The following is a 23,276-nucleotide window of genomic DNA, read 5'->3' on the forward strand; positions in this document are numbered from 1 at the left end:
AAATTTTCATGGATTTATTAGAAATAATAAAACAACAGAAAGTGATGTAGAAATGCAGAGACCTGAACTTAAGACAGGAAAAAAATGACAACCACATCTACAGATTTGTCCATCCCTGACCCCTGTCAATATGGTCACTGGTCAGCGATGATAGTAGGTGTAGTCCAAAACATCTGGGGGCCACCATGTTGGCTACCCCTACACTAGATGAACATATGGAAAATGAAAGGACCTGGCATTATTATAACAGGAGATACAGAGGTTTTTCTATCCCTGTTCAGCAGCTACATTGTAGCCTGTTTTACAAGCTGGCTGCATCTGAGGGAAATGGCAGACATTAAAGTACACTCCAGCAATTCAGCTGAAACCAACTGTCTCCTTTCCTTGGTTTCAACTGACAATCATTCCACCTAGCTGCATCTGAAAGAGAGGAGAAATTTACCTTTAGCATATCAGTTAGATTTTCAAGGAGCCTTTATTTCCATTATACACAACACATTCAGCTTTCCTAGTTTCAAATGTATTCAGTAGCTGTTAAGGTTGTGATAATAACAGAAGCAATAACATCAAGAGGCACAGAAATATTTCAATCCTCAATATGATCAAGGTATCTTTTTCATGAATCTACTTTCTTTCCCACAAGTCTTCTCAAGGCCCCTATAACTTCCTGATTTCTGAGAGTGTAGATTAATGGGTTTAACATGGGAGTCACCATTCCATAGAAGAGAGAAATTATCTTGTCTACATCTTTTGTGGTCTTAGTTTGGGGGCGGAGATATGAGAACATGAAGGTGCCATAGAATATGGATACTACAATCAAGTGGGAAGCACATGTGGAGAAAGCCTTCATCCTGCCCCCTGCTGAGTGGATTCTTAGAATTGCCACAATTATGCGCAAATACGAGAAAAGGATAAAGCTAAAGGGACCAAGCAAAGTGACACTCCCAGTGAAGAACATAACCAGCTGGCCCAAGGAAGTATCTGAGCAAACCAGCTTCATAACTGCTTTGACTTCACATGTGAAATGATTAACCAAATTTTTCCCACAAAAGCGAGCTGGAATGGCATAAATGGGAATAGCCCCTAAAAATAAGCCAATTGACCATGTCCCAGCTGCTAACTGAATGCACAGTCTCTTGTTCATGATTAGCATGTAATGCAGTGGGCTGGAAATGGCTATAAGTCTGTCATAAGCCATGACAGCCAACAGGAAGCATTCAGTCACTGCTAAGTAGGAACCACTACTCATTTGGAAGTAACACATGGCAAAGGACATGGTGGGTTTGTCCACCAGAAGATTTGCAATGGCTTGTGGGATGGAAGAAGATGCATAGGAAATGTCAAGGAAGGACAGGTTACTGAGGAAAAAATACATGGGATTGTGAAGCCGAGGATCAGTTGTGGTCACCAAGATTATAATAAAATTTCCCACTACAGTGATAGCATATACAACAATCAGGAAAACGATGAGTCCCATCCTTGTCTTTGGTCGTCCAGAAAAGCCAATGAGGATAAACTCAGTCAATTCAGTCTCATTTTCTTCTCTCATATCCAGATTCAAATATTATCTGCAATGACATACAAAAAAGAAAGAAAGAGAAAGGGACCTCATTTTGTAATATTTGCATGGTATTTTGCTAGAAGGTTTGGGAAGGTATGATACTGTAATAATGAGAACAGATTACTGATTAGTTTCTATTGGTTCATTATCAGCTATCAGCAAATCTAAGGAAAGGGTGTTGCACACTTGCTTTGGAGAAATTCAAACAGTTTGACAGTTTCTGTGTTGAAGATTCTTGCACTGAGCATGGGGTGGGGTGAGCCTAGAGGATCCCTTTTGGCAAGAAATAGATGAGCAAAAATGAAATAAACAATGAAATCAGAATAACTTCCCCCATGATCAATTACAAAAATAAAACTCAGAAACTTAGACTCTCTCTAATAGAGCAACTTCACTATTACACATAATTTAAGAATTTTGTGTCCTACATTTAAATAACTGTGAAACAAACATGCTCATTTTCATGGATAAACCATTTAGAGAAGCAAGGGTGACATTTTCTCCTTTCTGAATTTCAAAATAAATGCAATTTTTTCTTGGCCATCCTTCTGATTCAGCACACTGAGCAAAATACAGGGCTGCAAAAGATATAGCTAAGTAGAAGAAGCTGTAGTGCTTCTTCTCCCCCCGACCGCACACACATTATGCATTCTTCTAAGCAATACAAATGAACCAGATCAGATTGGAGGAACAGTCAGAGTTCGACATCAAAATTCTCCAAATGTTTCTTTAACTGCAATCATTTGTTAAGGTGGGGTAATGACAATAAAACTAACATGGCAAAGTATATAAAAATCTAATACCTTTCAGTGCTTTGGTCTTTCCAAACTTCCTGAATGTCCGTTGTCAGCATTTGGTATTAAACTGAGATGCAGGACTCTTCAAACTGTACTGAAATTCTAGTAAGCCTTCAGTGTATCGGATGAGAAAGACTGAAATCGTTCCAGTGTACAATAAAGAGCAAGTTGTCAGTTGACTGTTCAAAAAAATAAAAATATGGAATATGAAGAAGGATTCATGTTACATGAATCTTTGAAAAATAACGCGCTAAAACAGCACAGGATAGCATCTTTATGTATGCAATGCTCTAGATATAGTAGAAACATTTCAGGAGGCATAGATTACTATTTTGTTCCCATGAAAACTTGGAACTGTAAGAGAAGTCTAAGTGTTTTAGTTAGCTCAATTAGATGGGCAATATTTTAAAACCGCTTTCTCCATAATTCTCAGTGGTGGCATAATCCCGGGAGCATCAGTGATTCAGCACTTCTAGGGATGCCACATAATAAGAAAAACATAAGATATAGCATAATATACACATCAACATAATAAAATAATCATAATAACAGCCCCCATTTAAGGGGCCATAGAATATTTAAAGAATGGGGGTTAATAGAAATGCTTTTGCCTGGTGCCCAAAGACATGTAATGATGGCTCCATGTGATTCTCTCTGAGGGAGCATTCCACAGATGGGGAGCCATCACAGAAAAGGCCCATTCTTGTGTTGTCATCCTCAAAACCTCTCGAGGAGCAGGGACATAGAAAGGGCCTCAGATGAAAAGCACAGGATCTGGGTCAGTTTGTATGGGGACAAGAGGTCCTAAAGATATTGAAGTCCTGAGCCATGTAAAATATACTACATCAGCATTGCACTCTTAACTGGGCCCAGAAACTAATTGGCAGCCAGTGCAATTTGGCGGAAAGCTTAAACCATCTTGTTCTAATGAGCAACCTGGCCATCAGATTTTACACCAGCTGAAGTTTCTGAACTGAATTCAGAGGCAGACCCATTTATAACGCATTATAGTAATCCAACCTAGAGGTTTACAGAGCATAAAGCACAAATGTTAGGCTATCCTTGTCCATAGAGCTAAAGCTGATAGAAGGACCTCCATACCACCAAAGCCTCAGGTGATAGTAAAGGATCCAGGAGCAAACCCAAGCTATGTACCTGTTACCTAAGAGGAAGTGTAACCACCTCAAGAGCAGGCAACCTCCCATGCATCTTGTCTAGAGAACCACCCACTAATAGTGTCTCTGTCTTATCTAGATTGATTTTCAGTTTATTGGTTCTCTTCCAGACACCTGTCCAGCCTATCCACTGCCCCACCTGTAGATGTAGAGGAAAAATAGAGCTGCGTGTCATCAACACACTCCAAAACTCTGGATGACTCCACCCAGCAGCTTCATATGCTGCAGATATTAAGCAACATGGGCGACGGCAATGAACCATGAGGAACCCAACATTGAAGGCTCCTTGGTGCAATTTTTTTTTTAAATCACCTGCTGAAGATGACCATCCAAGTAGGAACAGAACCATTAGAAAGCATGGTCACCCACCCCCAATTTGGATAGCCTCTCAAAAGGAACACAGTGTTTGATGGTACTGAAAGCCACTGATTCAAGAAGGATTAACAGGGATACATTGCACCTGTCTCCCGACAGAGGTCAACCAGGGAGGTTTCTGTGTCAAAGCCAGGCCACATCCTAATTGAAATTGATCTAGAAAATTTGTCTCCTCCAAGAGCGCCTGGATCATGATAGAATCATAGTGTAAAGAAGGGCATGTTATCAGTTAGTGTGACTTGGAAGTTAAAAAAGAAAAGGAAGAAATTCAGGTCACAACAGGCCTTTAGTCTAAGGCAGCCTTTCTCAACCTGTGGGTCCCCAGATGTTGTTGGACTACAACTCCCATCACCCCTAGCTAGCAAGGCCAGAGCTCAGGGATGATGGGAGTTGTAGTCCAAAACATCTGGGGACCCACAGGTTTAGAAAGGCTGGTCTAAGGGCTAATCCACACTTACCATTTCTGTTCACCCCCTCCCCATCCAGCTGTCTGCCCACAACTGAAGGAGATTATGATATTGTGAATGAGGTGTTTCCCATTTCTTACCTGAATTGGAGTAAAACTCCAAGGAAGGATATTAGGCTTAGACAAATTATGGTTGAGGCAAGTGTGTGAGAGAGTGAGAGAAAGGAGCATGTAAAGGGGACAACATTAACTAGGAGGATAAAGCCTCTCCTCCTCCAGGAGGGGAGGGATTGTGAGCGTGAACAGTTTCCCGCGTTATGCAGGGGGCGTTCTGGCCCCTGCCCTGCTCCATCGCTGGCACGCCACGCCTCCCAGAAGAACACCCAATCGGGTGACAGCTTGGGGGCGTGGTTTAGCCGGTCAAATGCGGCCGCACCAGCTCTCCCTACCATTGCACTTCCGATCTCTTCTTTTTCCAATTGGCAAATTGGCACTGGCCTTTTGGTTTTTTTCGTCTACCTCCTAGCAATCGTCACAACTTTCTCGGTATTTGGCGGTTAGGCATTGGAATAGGTTGTTGGTGTATGGAAGTGCAAGGTGTGGCCATCGCCTACCCCTTCACTAGATTAACTCCACATGGCATACCTAACCTCATGGAATGGGACCTCAGTCACTGAATTTTTGCTACTCGGATTCTCAGATACCCCTGAAATGCAGCCCTTCCTGTTTGCTTTGTTTTTGATCTTCTACATGGTTACACTTGCTACCAATTTCTTACTTTTGATCACTGGGTGGCACTGAATGCCTTCTCCTATCAGTGATGTCTTATGACCGTTATATCGCCATATGCAACCCTCTCCACTACACAACTGTTATGAACAGCAACATGTGTGTTTGGCTGGCTGCTAGCTCTTGGATCAGTGGCTTTCTGATAACCTTAATTACAGTGTTGCTGATGATAAGCTTGACCTTCTGTGGGCCCAATGAAATCGATCATTTCTTTTGTGATTTTTCTCCACTGCTGAAGCTTGCTTGTTCTGACACATACCTGTTTGAAAAGACTTCTTTCATTCTTTCTTCCAGTCTAACATTGATCCCATTTGAAACTGGATTTCCCCAAGCATGATGTTCTAATCACTACTCCATTCTGGATTTCAAGACTAACTTAAGCCCCATTGATTTAAAAAATCCAGCAATGGTTTCTGGTGTATGTCTATGAAAGTTAAGCAAACCCACCATAACTCTTTTTAACTATGTTATGAAACTAAGAATGCTTTACATGTAAGTTCTTTTCTAAAGTTTCTAACAGTGATTGGCCACTATGGCTCTACTTATGTTATTGGACTACAAGTACCATTAATCTTGACTATTGACCATGATGACAATGTATAGTGAGAGCTAGAGTCCAAAATCTGGTTGCAGTATTATTATTTTTCAAAAAAATTGTTGTTCCAGTAAAAATCTGTAGCTTGATCATTTTCCTAGGCCTGTTTTACAGATACTGAAGTTCTCTCAGGAACTCAGGAAGTTACTAGCCAGCTCATCCTTCCATGGCAAAGAGGAGGAACAAAATTTATAGTCACAAGTATTTGACTAGAAATCCTGTCTACTAAGATGTACATCCTACTGAACTTAGTGTGGCTTGCTTTCAAACATAGTGTTTATAGGATTACAATCTTAAAAGACTGAAAGCTGTCATGTTACCATAGATATATCAATCTAAAATGTAGAATCCAAAAAGAAGTTATTTAAGTGATGATATCTGGATAACATAATTAGATTTTTCTTTTGTATACATGAGTTCAGAACAAAATGCATTATATCAATGAAGAGACATAGGGGACTCCAACAGGCATATTTTAGGGTTTGCAGAACAAATAACAGCTAGATTGCTTTTAGGGCCACTATGAATGGGGTCAGGTGTGAAATGGCAAGTCCTAAATCTTAAGTCCACTAAGTGGGCTGCTGACAAGCCAAAAAATAACATGTCCCTCTACAATGACAACTCTTTCAGCTCTGCCTTAGCAGTTGTGGGTGATAGATCCCTCATTACATGATTCCAGTGTACAAGAGACTGGATTGGCCTATTATATTTTCATACTCATTTTCAGATCTTTTACATTAAACTGACACATTAATGCATTGAACTAAATGGATATTACAAAATCCTAAGCACTTTATTTGGATTGTGTAGCAGAGCTCCAGATTGGTGCTAAAAGCTTTATTTCCATGGATCCTTACCTTAACATCAGAACACATTAGATGATGAATCCCATAAAGTTCTGGGAATGTCATCCTATTACTGACAATCCCTCAAAACATCCATCTAGAAAATGTCCTTGCATGTTTGACAATTCTGTGTTTATATTGAAAATATGAATGTCTCTTCTTGGTTAATGTCATCCATTGCCAAATATATCTTATATATAATGTTATCTAATGCACCTGAAAAGTCTCACTGATAAATGGAAGAAACATTTCAAAATCATTTGGGACATCACCAACTCCCCCCTGATCAGTGGGTTACCTTAATGATTGCAAATTCTCTGTAGTTTTCCCCCCCTGAGGTCAAGAGCTATGAAGAAATTCACTAGAAAAATAATCCCTGCCAGTAAATCAGAGCTCTATATGATTTTGTATATTTTTTCCACTTTTCCTTTATTTTGCAAGTTGCAAATCCATCTACCAGCACTGAGATCGCCACTCAACCCAGGTTGTTACAATCAAGACAGTGAATACATTATATGGGAGTCGGAACTTAACAGGTTAAGTTGTTCCCATGATGCCTCAGCATTCTGACGTCAGCTTTGGAAGCTGGGAGGAGTTTTGCTGACTGTTCCTCCCGGTTTTTGAGAGAGAAGGACGCAGTTTGTCATGGCTGCGAGAAGTCCTGGAGTTTTCTGAGAAATGATGAAATAAAGAGCTGTAAATGGACATTATGGTGCTCTGTGTATTTGTCTGAAGCTACGTGAAGCTACGTGACAGCTTTTACTGCTGTGTGTTACTCTGCTAGGTGTGACTGGAAGAAGCAGATTGAGCAGCTGACTGGAAGCGCGCCGGACTGCTGTAAATCAATTAGCATGTCACGCACTGATCAATAAATTAACAGGTTATGGAGCCTTAATTACCGCTTGTAAAGCTGTCGTTGAAGGCTGTCGGAGAGCTTTGAAGTCTGCGTTCTGAGGCAGTTTGGCTCAAGGAAGCAGAGGCCTGTCTCTGAAGCAAGCAAGCTGGCTGAAAGACGCTGTGCTGTGCTGCTGCAGTGCTGAGAGCAGCAGGGAATCGTTTCTCCACGCCAGAGGAGCTGGTGATTTGTGAGTACAGCTTGGGGCATCTGGGGAGAACGGGAGAACATGGCAGATGGCCAGGAGGTGTTTCAAGCTCCGTTTGAACAGCTTGAAGAACTCACCGCCCAAGCGTGGAATACCTGGGCAAGAAGGGTGAGAGCGTGGTTTTTAGCCACGGAAATTTGGGACATTTCCCAGAGAGAACCAGTGGAACTGGTGGACAGAGATGACAGAGATGCAGAGACGCTGCAATCTGTTTCTCTGGAGGAGAAAATGCAGAGAGAGAAAGCTGTGAGAGCTGAGGTCTGCATGTTGAGGGCAGGTGTTCATGCTAAATTGCAGCATCACCTGGAAAGCGTTGAATCTGCGTGTGAGGCCTGGCGAGTGCTGAAACGTCTGTGTGAAGACTCAGCAGGGGGCCAAGGGCAGATGAAAGCTGAAAGCCTAGAGATGGCTGGAGCCCCTGTTCCTGATGATTTAGCCTCAAGGAGTGCTAGTGAGCAAGTCGGGGGGCGAAGAATTCCAAAGGCAAGTTTAAAAAGTTTTCCACTGTGCGTGCTGGAGTGGTGTTCAGAGGGGGCGGATCTGGCAATGAGTGCTTTTCCGGAAGAAGGAGGGCCAAGCCAGCTGAAAGGAGCCCCGGGCAGTGTTTTTCCACTGAAGTTCGTTGTTGCTACATTTGCAAGTCAGCTGACCACGTGCGTCGAAATTGCCCTCACCGGAGCAGAGAGGCAAGGCAGGATGTTGTCAAGGTCAACTCTCATGGGAACCAGTCGGGTTTCCATGGCAACCAGTCTGGAAAAACAACCAGGCGTGGGACTGAGTCAGGTGGACGTGACAAACACCAGGAGGAGACTTATCAAATAACGGCCAGTCTGGCATTGTTTCAGAACAGCTGTGAGAAAGCTTCTGAGTTTTGTTTTGTGATAGACTCTGCGGCTAATTGCAATATGATTCCAGAGACCCCTGCTGTCGAGATGTGGAATTGCAAAGCAGTTCCGGACGGAAAAACTGTACTTTTTGCAAATGGACAGAAAAGAAATGTGACTAATGCTGTAAATGTTTCTTTTTCTATTTTGCAGGAGAAGTTGGAGTGTTGTACCGTTCCAGGGATACACCACTGTCTTTTGTCTGTACCTTATTTGTTAAAAAGGGGGTTTAAGGTTTGTTTTGAGGATGATGTCTGCACAATCTCCAAAGGAGGGAGGATGCTTGCCAAAGTTAAAAAGGGGCAGAATGATCTCTTCATTCTTAAAACATCTCTGGAGGGTGAGGGGAAGGTTGAGAAAGCACAAGCCCTGCGTGCTATAATTCCCGCTCATGTGTCATGTGCCCATGTTTGGCATACTAGGACAGCTCATGGTTCTTTAGAAGAACTACAGACGCTGCCTGAGGTCGCCAAAGGTTGTCACATTGTAGAATGTGGATGTGCCATAAGTTGTGAAGCATGCAGACATGCAAAGGTAAAAGGGTGCAGTTACCCAAAGGTGGAGAGGGTAACCACAAAACCTTTTGAACTGGTTCACATAGATCTGTTGGGTCCCGTAAAGGAACCAAGTCTGGGAGGGGCCAGGTTTCTGCTGACGATGCAGGATAACTTTACGCAGAATACCTGGACACACGGTCTTAAATCCAAGGAAGATGCAGCTCAACTGATCAAAGGTTGGATTGAGGAGGTGGAACGAAGGTTCTCCACCAAAGTGCAAGCTGTCACTAGTGACAGAGGAGCTCAGTTTACAAGAAAGGGATATGTCACACAGTGACTTCACCCAATCAGAGGGGGGTGGCAGAGCTCAGGTGTGAGGCTCTGGTCAGAACTGCAAAGGTGTTGCTGAAAGATTCTGGGTTGCCACCAAAGTTTTGGCTGGAGGCAATCAGGTATGTGAGCTTCACCTGGAATCGTACCTACAATTCAATGGTAGGTGACACACCGTTTGGTTTGTTGCATGGCAGGAAACCCCAGATTCATTTTCTGCACAGGTTTGGTTCGCATGCATCTGTGCCGGTGCCTGAGGCTTTGCAAGGGCCAGATGGATCCAAGTTCCGGAAAATGATCTTCTGTGGGTATGAGCCAGCAGCGCGTGCATGGAGGTTTGCGTTCCCATCAGGTGATCAGAGTAAGTTGCTGATCAGCAAACACGCTGAGTTCTACGAACAGGATGAAAGGTCAAAGACTCCTGTCAAGCGTGATGTTCTTTCAGAATGTCTTTCTGATTCAGAACAGGAAGGTTCTGAGGAGGAGGAAGGAGAGGCTGAGTCTGCTGATGACGATCAGGTCACTGACCAAGGTCTGGAGCAGGGTGGGGCATCTCCACAAGTTGTTAAAAGAGAGGTCAAGAGTGAGCCTAGTTCTCCGGTGAGTGTCATGGAGAGGATTCGAAGTCGATTTAAGTCAGAGGGGGAATCCCGTGATGCTGAGGACACACCTGCTGGTGATGGTGAGTCAGGGGAAGCATCTGAGTTTGTGCCCAGGCGATCCAGTCGCACAACGAAGGGTATTCCACCTGAAAGGTATCAGGCCACAGGTGCGTGGGTAAGTTTCGCACAGTGTGAGTCTGAGAGGTATGTGGATGTTCCACAGGTATTGTCAGAATGTGATGCAGAGGGGGTATGGGATCAATTAGCATGTCACGCACTGATCAATAAATTAACACATTATAGTGTAATGCATGTTATCAATTCCTGGGAAACATGTCATGTCTGGAGCCTTGCTCATTCTTCTGCTTGCTTTTAACGAACTTCTTCATCATACCTAGCTTTGAGATGAGTCAATCCTCACTTCATTAACTGTCTTTTGAGTGCCTAAAGACTCTTTGCAATGTTTTCTGGCCCCTGCAAAACAGGCCTCTGCAAAATTAATTAACATTGAAATGGATACACAGGGAGGTAATTTATTTGTAAATATTTGTTAAACCATCATTTGATGGCTGATATATGAACTTTTACTGTGTGCTATAATCAGTGCTTTTTTCTAGGGGTACGCAGGGGTACGCATACCCCTAAACATTTTGTGAATCTTTGTAGAGTGGACCCTCTGGATACGAATTAAATTTGTTCCGGGGCTCTGTCTGCAACCCGAAAAGTCCATAGGCAGAGGCGCCACTTCTGCGCATGCGTGCACGGCGAAACCCTTAAGTATACACTTCCAGGTTTGCCGCATTCGTAACCCGAAAGTTATGTATCCAGAGCAGTATGTAACTAAAGGATCCACTGTACTTTTGTCCATTTACTGTATTTATTTCCCTTGATTTGAACTATAAAATGGTGCTTTTCTTGAGTCAAAATGAGAGTACCCCAAAACATTTTTTTAGGGGGGAAAGTGCAGGCTAGAATATATTCTTTTAAAGCAGGGTGAGGAACCTCAGGCCATGTTTACTCTCTAAGCTCCAGGCACACTTTCCGTCCAGGTCATACCCTTCACTTGTCTTGCTTCATACCCTCCTCCAGTTCCTGGAAGGTCTCCCTGAACTCTAATAAAGCCCCTTGCCTGCTGGATTTGAGAGATGCCCATGAAGAAACATCTGGCATTTATGAAAAAAGTCCCCCCGCTTTAGTTTTAAAAAATGAATAGCCAATGTGGCTGGTACTTAGAACAATAGAAACACAGAAATATAAAGTTGGAAGGGGACCTAATGTTGGATGGTCATCTAATCCAGCCCCCTGCAGTGCAGGAATCTTTTGCCCCTTTGTTTGAATGCCAACAGGAAGCTTAACTAAATAACAATTAAAAAGAGACTACTTTCCAGAGTCCTGTGTCCAAAGTGTAGACCAATACAAAATATATAAAAAGTTTCTTTATTAGACACCAGACACCAGAAACATTCATACTGAGGATATAGAATGGTATCTACTTGATTTCTTATTATGCAGTTTCCCCCATTTCTCCCTATATTTCAATGAATTCTATGAAACACCTTGAACACTTTTTTTCTTGGTATGTGCTTTATGCTATTGTTCTTCAAACTGCATATAAGGGGTTGACCAAATGGTCTAAGGCATATATTGTGGTTGGAAGAATGCCTCCTGATAGTTGTGTCAGTGTTTAATGTCTTTCCAACTTGAGTGTCAACAAGAGCTACAAAGCAGACAATTGTCCAGGATCCTGCCTCTAAAATTATGATTTAACAACATGCATTAATATCACTTCCTTTATTAGTCAGCATAAAGCTTTCACATTCTGAAGGCAGAAAGTTTTTCCTTAATAATAATGCCTTTGAAGCATCTTGCATGTTTTTTTAATTGCTTCCTTTACCTCTTTGTTCCTCAAGCTGTACACAAGGGGATTGACTAGTGGGGTGAGCAAAGTGTAGAAAAGAGAAAAGAATTTCTTCAAGTCACTCAGTGAACTCATGTTTGGTAAGACATAGACTATCATCAGGGAGCCATAGAAGCAAGCAACCACAGTCAAGTGAGAGGAACATGTAGAGAATGCCTTTTGTTTACCAGTGGTGGATGGGATTCTTAAAATGTTTTTGATAATGTAAACATAAGATGACACAGTTATGACAAAGGGTGCCAGAGTACCTATGGAGGAAAGTATGAAGGTTGTAGTTTCAATCAAATCAGTCTCATTACAGGAGAGTCTTACCATGGGGGTGAAATCACAGAAGAAATGGTTGATTTTGTTGGGTCCACAGAAATTCAGTTGAGACATGAAGAATATTATTGGACTCACTGCCAGACACGCAATGATCCATGGCCCAACAATCAGCAGAATGCAGATTCTGTCATTCATAAGTATTGTGTAATGCAGTGGTCTGCATATTGCTAAATAGCGATCATATGACATCACTGCTAGTAAGTAACATTCTGCAGCTGCAAGAGACCCAAAGAAATAAAGCTGTGTAAAGCACCCTTTAATAGAAATAGTTCTGTCTCCAGTCAGAAAACTGACCAGCATCCTTGGCATGATGGTTGAGCTGTAGCAGGTTTCCAGGCAGGACAGGTTTCCCAGGAAGAAATACATGGGTGTGTGAAGGTGTTGATCAGTAACCACTAAAATAATAATGAGGATGTTCCCAGCCATGGTTACAATGTAGATAGTTAGGAACAGTATGGAAAATAACATCTGTAGGTCATCATTGTTAAAATCTAAGAGAATAAATGCTACAGGAGCTGTCTGATTTTCTTCTTTCTCATTGACAGTCAAGTGCATCTAAGGAATAATAGATAGCAATTAGGCATGAATATTTGTTTTAGGATCCTCAGAAGATTAGTTTATGACTTAGAGCAGACTGATATAAATATATCGCTTTAACTCCAAGGAGTACAGCTGCACTCTTACACTAACCACCACAACATTCTGTGTCTCGTGACCAACTTTCCCCCCTTTATTTCAAAGGTTCTATTTTTGTTTTGTGAGTATATCCAGTATTAACTAGGAAAAATTAAACAAGAAATCTTTTGCAAGAATATGTTGCAAAATTCAGTATAACAATAAAATAATGTGTGTATGTGAAAGAAATGGGTGCAACAGATGTGGGGATCCTGCGGCTGTCCATCTGGGATTCGACATTTATTCATGATGGCCACAGATTCCAAATTCCTGGTTTTCATTGGTCTATTTGTTTTGCTTTAGTTACAATAAAGCTCATTCAGTTTAGTCTCTCAGGAGCTCACACACTTATTCCCTAGTAGTGATGTTGGAAGATTCTGTTGAACAAAAAAAATCAAGCACATTTCCTTATGTTGAGCCCATCTTACCCCCCAAAATGTTTGCAATGATTTATTTCACCACACATCTCTACTAATATATTTTTTTTAGAAACATGAACACTTTGTTTAAGGTACCGTATTTTTCGCTCTATAAGACACACTTTTTGCCTCCTAAAAAGTAAGGGGAAATGTGTGTGCATCTTATGGAGCGAATGTAGGCTGTGCAGCTTTCGCTGAAGCCAGAACAGCAAGTGGGATCGCCGCACAGCGAAAGCAGTGATCCCTTTGCTGTTCTGACTTCGCTTTGCTGGAGAGGCGCTGCGCAGAGAGGGAGAGCTGTGCAGCGCCCCTTGTCTAATCCCCTTTTGAAGTCACCCAAGTTAGTAGCTGTCACTCAGTCTTGTAGCAAGTTCTGTCTTTTAACCATACATTGTGCAAAGTTCTTCCTTTTGTCTGTCCTGATCTCCTACCTAGCCGCTTCCTTGGATGAGTGTGGGGCGGGGCGCTGATATAAATATCTTCAAGGTTCAGGGTATCCTGATGAAACCCTTCGGTTGTTTATTAAATAGTTTAGTACAACATGATTCAGAATTTTTTTTCCTTGTTTTCCTCCTCTAAAAATGAGGTGTGTCTTATGGTTGGGTGCATCTTATAGAGCGAAAAATATGAAAAATATTTTCATACCACTTTAGGTAAAGGTAAAGGATAATTAAGTCCAGTCAAAGGCATCTGGGGTTGCAGTGCTCATCTCGCTTTAAGGCCGAGGGAGCTGGAGTTTGTCCACAGACAGCTTTCCAGGTCATGTGGCCAGCATGACTAAACTGCTTCTGGTGCAATGGAACACTGTGATGGAAGCCAGAATGACGGAAATGCCGTTTCCCTTCCCACCACAGCGGTACCTATTTATCCACTTGCACTGGCATGCTTTCAAACTGCTAGGTAGGCAGGAGCTGGGACAGAGGAACAGAAGCTCACCCCGTTGTGTGGATTTGAACTGCCTGCTTTCTGATCGGCAAGCCCAAGAGGCTCAGTGGTTTATACCACAGCACCACCCTCATCCACTTTATCATTAATATTGCTAAGTAGTACATACTATTTCAAAAAGTAAACTATATAAAATAGAAGAATCATTTCAAAATCATCAAAAAGCTTGCTGATATAAGAAAGTGTTTTGTCACATGCCAGAAGGTCAATAAAGAGGGTCCCTATCTAAATCTCAGGCCAGGGGGAGTTTATGAGGCTTGGGCCTTGTAAATACATACATAAGTCTATTGGATATGGAAGAGAGAGAAGAGACTGACTGCCACCCAAGAAGATGGTGGCAGATAAAGAGGGCTTAATTCTCCACAAAATCAGATCCTTACAATGTCTGGAGCCAGTGAGCCAAGCAAAAAGAATGCATATGGAGAACAATTGATTTATCATGTGTAAATCAGGAAAAGGTTGTTCCTTGTGGTGGTACTGTCAGAGATGTGTTTTACTAGTAGTCAAAGACATTCCTGTTTGCCTAAGCATTTATTATTTAACATTGTTGTACATTACTGTGAAACATTTTGTGAAAAGCAATATAAAATATATAAATTAAAAATCAGATAAACAAGCAACAACAACAAAATATACCCCATTCACTGAGAGGACAGCAAAAATAAAACCAAAGAAAGGATGGAAGAAGCACAGGATTCAACAAAGTCTTGTATCATTTCCATAATGTTTCAGACTTGAAAAGCCTATTACAACATAGCTGAGTTACATTTTACCTTAAGACACTGGGAGGCAACTGTGGAGGCCATCAGTGCCACAACCGGAACCATGTGATCAATAATGGGGAACCTATGGCTGTCCAGATGTAAGTCAAGGGTGGGGAAACTGTCGCCTTCCACATGGACTTGTAGCCAAGCAGCATCTGTAGGGAGAGAAGTTCACCACTTCTGAGCAACAATAAAAATCACTTACACAGTGGTTGCTCTATCATCACACCCTCTGTATCAACTGCTCCATCCCACTACCTCAAGGTGTGATTTCCCCCTCCTAGTTTGAACATAATGCAGTAGGCAATGCTAGTTCAATGTATCAGTGTGCCTCAGAGTATTTCATTTTCCCATAAGGAAGGGAGGGAAATAAAGAGTCCAAGTTGGCAGATCAATTTCTTAAGGGGCCACTAAGTATATGGAATCAGATATAGAACACAAAAGTCCTAGCTGACATGCTTAAAAGACACGAATGCAATTCCATTGATGTGTCTCTCTTCAAACTTAACAGCCATTTGGTTTTTGGTCATTTGACTCCTAGTCCAAGAGAGAATAGATTGACTTATGCCATTTTAAATCTTCATTTTTACATCTTTTAACTCAAACTAGAAGCTAAATACATAGAAATTTAAATGGGCATGAAACTATGTCCAACAACTTCATTCATATTCTGGACCAGATCACTGAATTCATGCTAAAGTGCTCCTTTCAAGGTGTTCTTACCTTAAAGCCACAACACACTAGATGGCTGAAGAGTTGGTTTTGCTTCATCTTAGAATGCAAAGTACTTGTAAAAGAACGGAAATAAATGCACTTTCTGCTGGTCTTCAGTGCACTCTATCTTTTGAATGTATATTCTATCATGTATTTCATGAAAATTTGGCAATCCTCTGTAATAATGAAAAGATTATTGTCTCTGCTTGAACTGTGCAGCCATTGCTGCATATAACCAATTTATGCCTTATATAACCATCTAAATCTATCACTGCATCTGAAAAGTCTCACTGGGAAAGGAGTATGCAAGAGTAAAAAAACAAAAACAAAAAACCTATCAAAATCATATGGGAAACCAAGGACTCCACAATGATTAATGAGTTTTCCTCATTCTGAGAAATCCTTTGTAGATTTCCTCAGACCAAGAGCCCTGGAGAAATCATTGCACCATCTGGACTAGGATTCAGGATTTTAGCTGATATATGTTCATTTGTTTTGTCCTTTTGTATGTTTCAAATGTCTGGCAGCAGGGAGAGTACCACTCTGTCAATATCAGCTTTTCTCAGTCTTGGGTCCCCAGATGTTGTTGGACTACAACTCCAGTCATCCCTGATGTCTGGTCCTGCTAGCAAAGGATGATGTCCATCAGCATCTGGAGTCCTATGTTATGAAAGTCTGATCTAGATGTTCTAATCAGAATAGTGATAACCATGTGCTGGTAACAAGACAAACTAGCTCCAGTTTTTGTCAAGGGTGGGCATAGAAACAATTCTGAAGTTGCCTTTCCTATCCAATTACTGTTCTGCAAGCAATCCCATTTCATTTCCTTATGAGAATTATTATAAGGAGATGATGGAATGGCTTCTTAAGATGTGTATGATGTAGCAACATTCCTGGGGAGAGGACAGATCACATACAAAATGGGAGTACTAGGAGAAATTAATAAAATGCAGATAAAATTTTGTCATTTTTTTAAAAAAATGAATGTGGAGAGGTGGAGACCTGAATATAAGAGTGGGGTGGTAGTGGTGATGAGAAAAGTAAATAAACTAAAATTGAAAGGCTCACCAATCCCATGAATGTGGGCAGTGGAATGCTGATTTGAATAGAAAGCTTCTAAACAAAAAAAATATATAATGTAGCTGACAAGTTTTCTGATAGTTGTGTTAGAATTTGAATTTCTGTCAACTTAAACACAAACACGTAGGACGCGGGTGGCGCTGTGGGTAAAACCTCAGTGCCTAGGACTTGCCGATCGTATGGTCGGTGGTTCGAATCCCCGCAGCGGGGTGAGCTCCCGCCGTTCGGTCCCAGCTCCTGCCCACCTAGCAGTTCGAAAGCACCCCTAAGTGCAAGTAGATAAATAGGGACCGCTTTATAGTGGAAAGGTAAATGGCGTTTCCGTGCGCTGCACTGGTGCTGGCTCTCCAGAGCAGCTTCGTCACGCTGGCCACGTGACCCAGAAGTGTCTCCGGACAGCGCTGGCTCCCAGCCTCTTAAGTGAGATGAGCGCACAACCCTAGAGTTGGACACGACTGGCCTGTACGGGCAGGGGTACCTTTACCTTTAAACACAAACAGGAAGTCTACATATATGATTGCAAAACAGACTGATTTCTGGACCTTGCCTCTGAAACAAACATTGACAAAATGCATTACGATTTATTTCTTTATTCAATAGCTTAAAACATCAACATCATGGGGGGGGGGGGAGAGGTTTCCACCTTGTTTCCCACCCTTTAGAGGTAAAAGAGTTATCCTGGTTTTTCTTCTGAATTTTAATAAATTCTATTGAACATTTTAAAGAGTGTTTTCTTTATGGCCTCCTTCACTTCTTTGTTCCTCAAACTGTATACAAGGGGGTTGACTAGTGGGGTGAGCAAAGTGTAGAACAGAGAAAAGAGTTTCTTCAAGTCGCTCAATGAATTCATGTTTGGTAAGACATAGACTATCATCAGGGAGCCATAGAAGCAAGCAACCACAGTTAAGTGAGAGGAGCATGTAGAGAATGCCTTTTGTTTACCAGTGGTGGATGCAATTCTTAAAATGCTGTTGATGATGAAAGCATAAGATGTAAGTGTTATTAGAAAGGAAGGCAGAAATGACTGATTTCATTTGGTCCACAGAATCTTAGTTGAGATACCAAAAATAGTATAAGACTGATACTCAGTGATCCACTGATCCATGATGCAGTGATTAGCATGATGCAGATTCTGCTATTCATCAGCAATGCGTAATGCAATGGTTTGCAAATTGCTAAATAGAGATCGTAAGACATCACTGCTAGAAAATAGCATTCTGTAGTTGCAAGATAACCAAAGAAATACAGCTGGGCAAAGCATCCATTAATAGAAATGGTTCTGTCCCCAGTCAGAAAACTGACCAGCATCCTTGGCATGATGGTTGAGCTGTAGCAAGTCTCCAGGCATGACAGGTTTCCCAGGAAGAAATACATGGGTGTGTGAAGATGCTGATTGAGGACTACTAGAATAATAATGAGAATGTTTCCAGCCATGGTCACAAGGTAGATAGGAAGAAAAAGTATGGAAAACAATGTCTGTAAGTCCTCACTATTAAAGTCCAAGAGGATGAATGCCACAGGAGCTGTTTGGTTTTCCTCTTCTGAGTTAACATCTAAGTTCATCTTGCAATAAAAATTAAGAAATATTTAGGCTGAACTATTTGATTCATTTGTTGTTTTAATTCAGCATATGCTCAAAGATATGAAAGTATGAGTGTATATTTAATTATGGTTGCATTGCTGTACACACTTATTAGGGTATAAGCTCTATTGAATTAGACAGTGCTACCTCGGGTTAAGAACTTAATTCATTCTAGAGGTCTGTTCTTAACCTGAAACTGTACTTAACCTGAAGACCACTTTAGCTAATGGGGCCTCCCGCTGCTGCCGTGCCTCCGGAGCACAATTTCTGTTCTCATCCTGAAGCAAAGTTCTTAACCCGAGGTACTATTTCTGGGTTAGCGGAGTCTGTAACCTGAAGCGTATGTAACCCGAGGTACCACTGTATTACACTTTGGAATCATGCTTAGGATATGTAATTCAGCCAATCACATTTTAGGTATATTACAGTAGTGAAAACAATAATCCAAATAGTGCAATGTGTACATGTTGGCCTGGGGAAAAGAACCTGCTGTGATATTTCTAGTGTTCTAAATCCGAAGCAACCATTGTCTGTTCTTCAGATGTTGTTGGACTCTAATTCTTATCAGCTCCCCCCTCCTTCCACCAGCATAGTCAATGATGAGAAATGATGCAGGTCAGCGAGGGAAAGAAAGTCCACTTTAAGAATGGGCTGCACAGAGGGCATTTTGCATAGGTGAATCCAAATCAGGGTAGCATTGCTGCTTTTGCATTCTTTTACTGGTGTCTATTAAGGTAGCCAGTGAAGTAGCACTAAAGAAGAGAACAGAAGGGGGGCTAAATTTCCATTAAAACTGCATAATCTAATTTCTATGTAATTTTGAAAGGAATGGAGAAAGAATCAATAGGTGGCCAGTATCTCTGTACGGTCCACTTTCTGGAAGCTAAGTGCTCATGGGCTACTTCAAAGTTCCCATCCTCCCTTCTTACAGTCATTTATTCTTAAGCCTTGAACCAGAGTGTCCTGATGGACCTATGTAAACTAGGACCCTTGGCCACACTAGCTAACTTTCTGCATGGAAATTATAAGTTGCAGACTCATAAGAAATCATAGAATCATAGAATTGACTCTAGCTGTGACCATGGGGGCCATCTAGTCCAACTCCCTGCAATGCAAGAATCGTCCACCCAATATGGGGCAAAAATAAAGCAGAAAGTGAGTTCCAAATTTCAGTGGCATCTTGGCTTATTTCCTTTATGTCTCAGTGAAGACAATCCATCAGAGCGCTTTGCTGGAGCTCGGTCTCAGCTCTTGCCAACCTAGCAGTTTGAAAGCATGTCAAAGTACAAGTAGATAAATAGGTACCGTTCCGTTCCGGCAGGAAGGTAAACGGTGTTTCTATATGCTGCTCTGGTTTGCCAGAAGTATCTTAGTCATGCTGGCCACATGATCCGGAAAAACTGTCTGCGGACAAATGTCTGCTCCCTCGGCCAGTAAAGCGAGATGAGCGCTGCAACCCCAGAGTCATCCGCGACTGTCAGGGGTCCTTTACCTTCACATATGAGAAAATATATGTGCCTGGTTCTGAATCAGGTGATAAAGAGTTTTCAGGTGTCATTACCTTAAAGCCAGAATGCCCTCAAAACTTGATTGCTTGTTGTTTTTCCTATTACAAAAAAAATCTGGATAATGGACTTTATTGCCCAAACAGCTTCTTTAGCACATAACAAATATCAAATTTATGAAAGGGACAATCCTCCAACTAGGGACAATCCTGCAAAAAATCCATCTATCTGAAAGGTTTTCTTGAAGTTTTGGAATCTTCTGTTATAATAAATATGTAGATAGCTGTCTTCTTCAGAGGTGCCATCCATTACTGAATATAATCTATTGTCAGGATTCCAGCCGAGGTCACAGGTTGACTGGCCTCACTCCAGGCGTCCGGCTGGGATCCTTATTGACCTTTCGTCTGCGTCTCCCGGCAGGCAAGGTCATAAATCAGCGATTCTCCTCAGACGTGAGGAGAACACACCCTCCTCCTCCTCTCCCTCCCTGCATTCCCCCAGGGAGGGGAAGAAGAGACAGACAGGAGTCCTTTTACATGTTTTATTCCTGTCATTCAGCAGTACATAGAAACGTGACTGCACCCTCCAGACTTCAGCAGAAGAGTCACTACTCCGCCCCTGTACTTCCAGTACAGGTCAGATGACACTCTGAGCTAACATCCGGTGCTCAGAACAGAGAAAGGACTGCCCCCTTTCTCCATCAGTACAGTTCTTGTTTTGCTTTCCAGCCACCTGCAGCTGGCTTTTGCATTGTTGCTTTTTCCTGACATCTATAACATAAATTAACCTCTCAGTTCTATTTATAAATCTGAAAAATCTCACTGGGATATGAATATGGAGAAGAAAAAATAGAAAGCACAAGGGAAATCAATGATTCCCCTTTGATTTCTGGCATATTCTCTTGGGCGATTGCAATGAATTCCATGAAGAAATCTGTTCAAAACTCACATCATCCAATTTAGATCAGGATTCCATCTATGTGAGATCTGTTGTTGTTTTTTTTTTCAAGCCAGGTTGCTCAAACCAGGCAGAAGCTACTGATCATTCTGCGTGTTTAAGATATTTGCTTTGCCTTTTTATTTATTTTACTTGCCACTCTTCATATCCCCCCCAAGAAAACCCTACACTACTGTTCAAACATACATATAGCATACACACAACCCGTACCCTCAGATAATCCATGCAGATAATCCGAGGAAGGAAGTTATTGCCCTGTTTGTGCTCATGGAAAGAGGGAGTTGATTATCAGATAGGAAATTATTTCCACCACCATCACAGTAGTGGGTTTTATCTACCGCAGCACCATAACTGGGAATAAACATCATTCAGTCACAGTTTCTCAATTTCCCAATCATAGCTTCAGTTTTCCAAAATTCCACATCAGTTTACAATTTAATTTTAAGAAGTCTTATTGACAATAGAACTTGTGGACACGCTATGAAACTGATTGTTTAAAGATTGAGGAGAAATAAAAGAAATCACTTCTTTATGCAGTGCGTAGTTGCCTGCTTCCACAGGATGTGATGATACCCACCAACATGGATGGCTTTAGAAGAGAATTAGACAAATTCATGCTCTGCCTTTCACAGTTGGAGGCAGCAATGCTTCTGAATACCACTTGCTGGAAACCATAGGTAAGGTGAATGCTGTTGTGCTTGAATCTTGCTTGGTGGATTCCTACAGCCATCTGGTTGGCCATCGTGAGAACAGGATGCTGGACTAGATGCCAAAGGCCTGACGCAGCAGGCTCTTCTTAAAATTATTGAGAATTACTCAAAATACAAACATTTTTCTATGCAATTATCTCCAACATACACATATTTGCAAATAAATTACCCCTAACATAATGCATATTTTCACTAATTATATGCCTTCTTGTATATATTATGTGACGTCAGAAGTGCATTGGAAAATTCATAAAAGGGAGGATTTTTAAAGATGGCAATGTTGTGGTTCACGCATTATTTCAGAAAGGGTGAATTCAAGCCAGCTTGAATAGCATCACATATGATAGGCATTTAGAATTCTAGAGTTATATGTTACATATTTGGGAACCACCATAGTGCCTGAAACTCTGGACTCTATATTGGTCATCTTCCTTTGTTATTTCTGGGAAATTTTGTGACGTGCTGTGAGATTGTTTCTTTTTTTCATTGCAAAACACAGCAATGCTGCATTCAATAACCAATATGAAACCAAACTGTAAAATTCATGTCAAACAAAATTATTATTTTTTTCAAATTCCTTCCTTGATAAACAAGGCAGAGGCAAAATACATTAATTAATTACATTAATGACCTGTTTTTGTAAGCATTCATATTGTGAAACCAATGCAGTCAATGTTCTCCACACTTTTCGACCTGAATTCTAATCAGTTCTGTGAAGCAGCTTGAAAGTTTTCTTTGCTGCATCCTTTACCTCCTTGTTCCTCAAACTGTATATAATGGGGTTGACCAGTGGGGTGAGCAGAGTGTAGAACAGAGAAAAAAGTTTTTTCAAATAACTCAGTGAACTCATATTTGGTAAGACATAGACTATCGTCAGTGAACCATAGAAGCAAGCAACAACAGTCAGGTGAGAGGAGCATGTAGAGAATGCCTTTTGTTTACCAGTGGTAGATGGGATTCTTATAATTTTTTTGATAATGCAAACATAAGATGACACAGTTATTACAAGAGGGGGTAGTATGGCTACAAAGGAGACAATGAAGGCAGTCTTTTCAACCAAATCAGTGTCATTGCAGGAAAGTCTTACCATGGGGGTTAAATCACAGAAAAAATGATTGATTTTGTTGGGCCCACAGAATCTCAGCTGAGATACGAAATATAGTACAATGTTCATACCCCAAAAGCCACTGATCCAAGACCCAGCAATGAGCATGATGCAAATTCTGCCATCCATGAGCGTCACGTAATGCAGTGGTCTGCATATTGCTAAATAGCGATCATATGACATCACTGCTAGTAAGTAACATTCTGCAGCTGCAAGAGAACCAAAGAAATACAGCTGTGTAAAGCACCCTTTAATAGAAATAGTTCTGTCTCCAGTCAGAAAACTGACCAGCATCCTTGGCATGATGGTTGAGCTGTAACAGGTTTCCAGGCAGGACAGGTTTCCCAGGAAGAAATACATGGGTGTGTGAAGACGCTGATCAAGAATCACTAGAATAACAATGAGGATGTTCCCAGCTATGGTTGCAAGGTAAATAGGCAGAAACAGTATGGAAAATAAAACCCACAAATCTTCATTCTTAAAGTTCAAGAGGATAAACATTATGGGCTCTGTTTGATTTCCATCTATATCATTGTTTTTCAGTTGCATCTATATAAATAAGACAATATCAAGAAAGAATTAGAGTTGAGTATTTGATGCTGAATTCACTTTAATTCAT

The 23,276-nt window shown here is 41.4% G+C and overlaps 3 protein-coding genes and 1 pseudogene across 4 annotated transcripts; all 4 read right to left on the reverse strand.

Moving 5' to 3' along the window:
• Positions 1–616: 616 nt before the first annotated feature.
• On the reverse strand, positions 617–1,549 carry LOC310691079 (olfactory receptor 13H1-like; the record flags this gene model as incomplete). Its single annotated transcript, XM_083470678.1, has 1 exon — positions 617–1,549. The coding sequence occupies one exon, from the start codon at positions 1,547–1,549 to the stop codon at positions 617–619; it is 933 nt and encodes a 310-aa protein (XP_083326804.1).
• A 10,250-nt stretch (positions 1,550–11,799) lies between these two features.
• Positions 11,800–12,756, reverse strand: LOC310691658 (olfactory receptor 2AP1-like; the record flags this gene model as incomplete). Its single annotated transcript, XM_083471518.1, has 1 exon — positions 11,800–12,756. One exon carries the CDS (start codon positions 12,754–12,756, stop codon positions 11,800–11,802), a length of 957 nt encoding a protein of 318 aa, XP_083327644.1.
• A 4,739-nt stretch (positions 12,757–17,495) lies between these two features.
• On the reverse strand, positions 17,496–18,361 carry LOC310691102 (olfactory receptor 11H6-like; annotated as a pseudogene). The gene has a single exon. The product of its transcript is annotated as an olfactory receptor 11H6-like (transcript).
• Positions 18,362–22,252: 3,891 nt separating this feature from the next.
• On the reverse strand, positions 22,253–23,206 carry LOC310691659 (olfactory receptor 6B1-like; the record flags this gene model as incomplete). The annotated part of the gene is made up of 1 exon (XM_083471519.1): positions 22,253–23,206. One exon carries the CDS (start codon positions 23,204–23,206, stop codon positions 22,253–22,255), a length of 954 nt encoding a protein of 317 aa, XP_083327645.1.
• Between the last annotated feature and the right edge of the window lie 70 nt (positions 23,207–23,276).

The sequence above is a fragment of the Podarcis liolepis genome (assembly GCF_965112155.1).
Source record: "Podarcis liolepis genome assembly, chromosome: 13".
NCBI classification, from domain to species: Eukaryota; Metazoa; Chordata; class Lepidosauria; order Squamata; family Lacertidae; genus Podarcis; species Podarcis liolepis.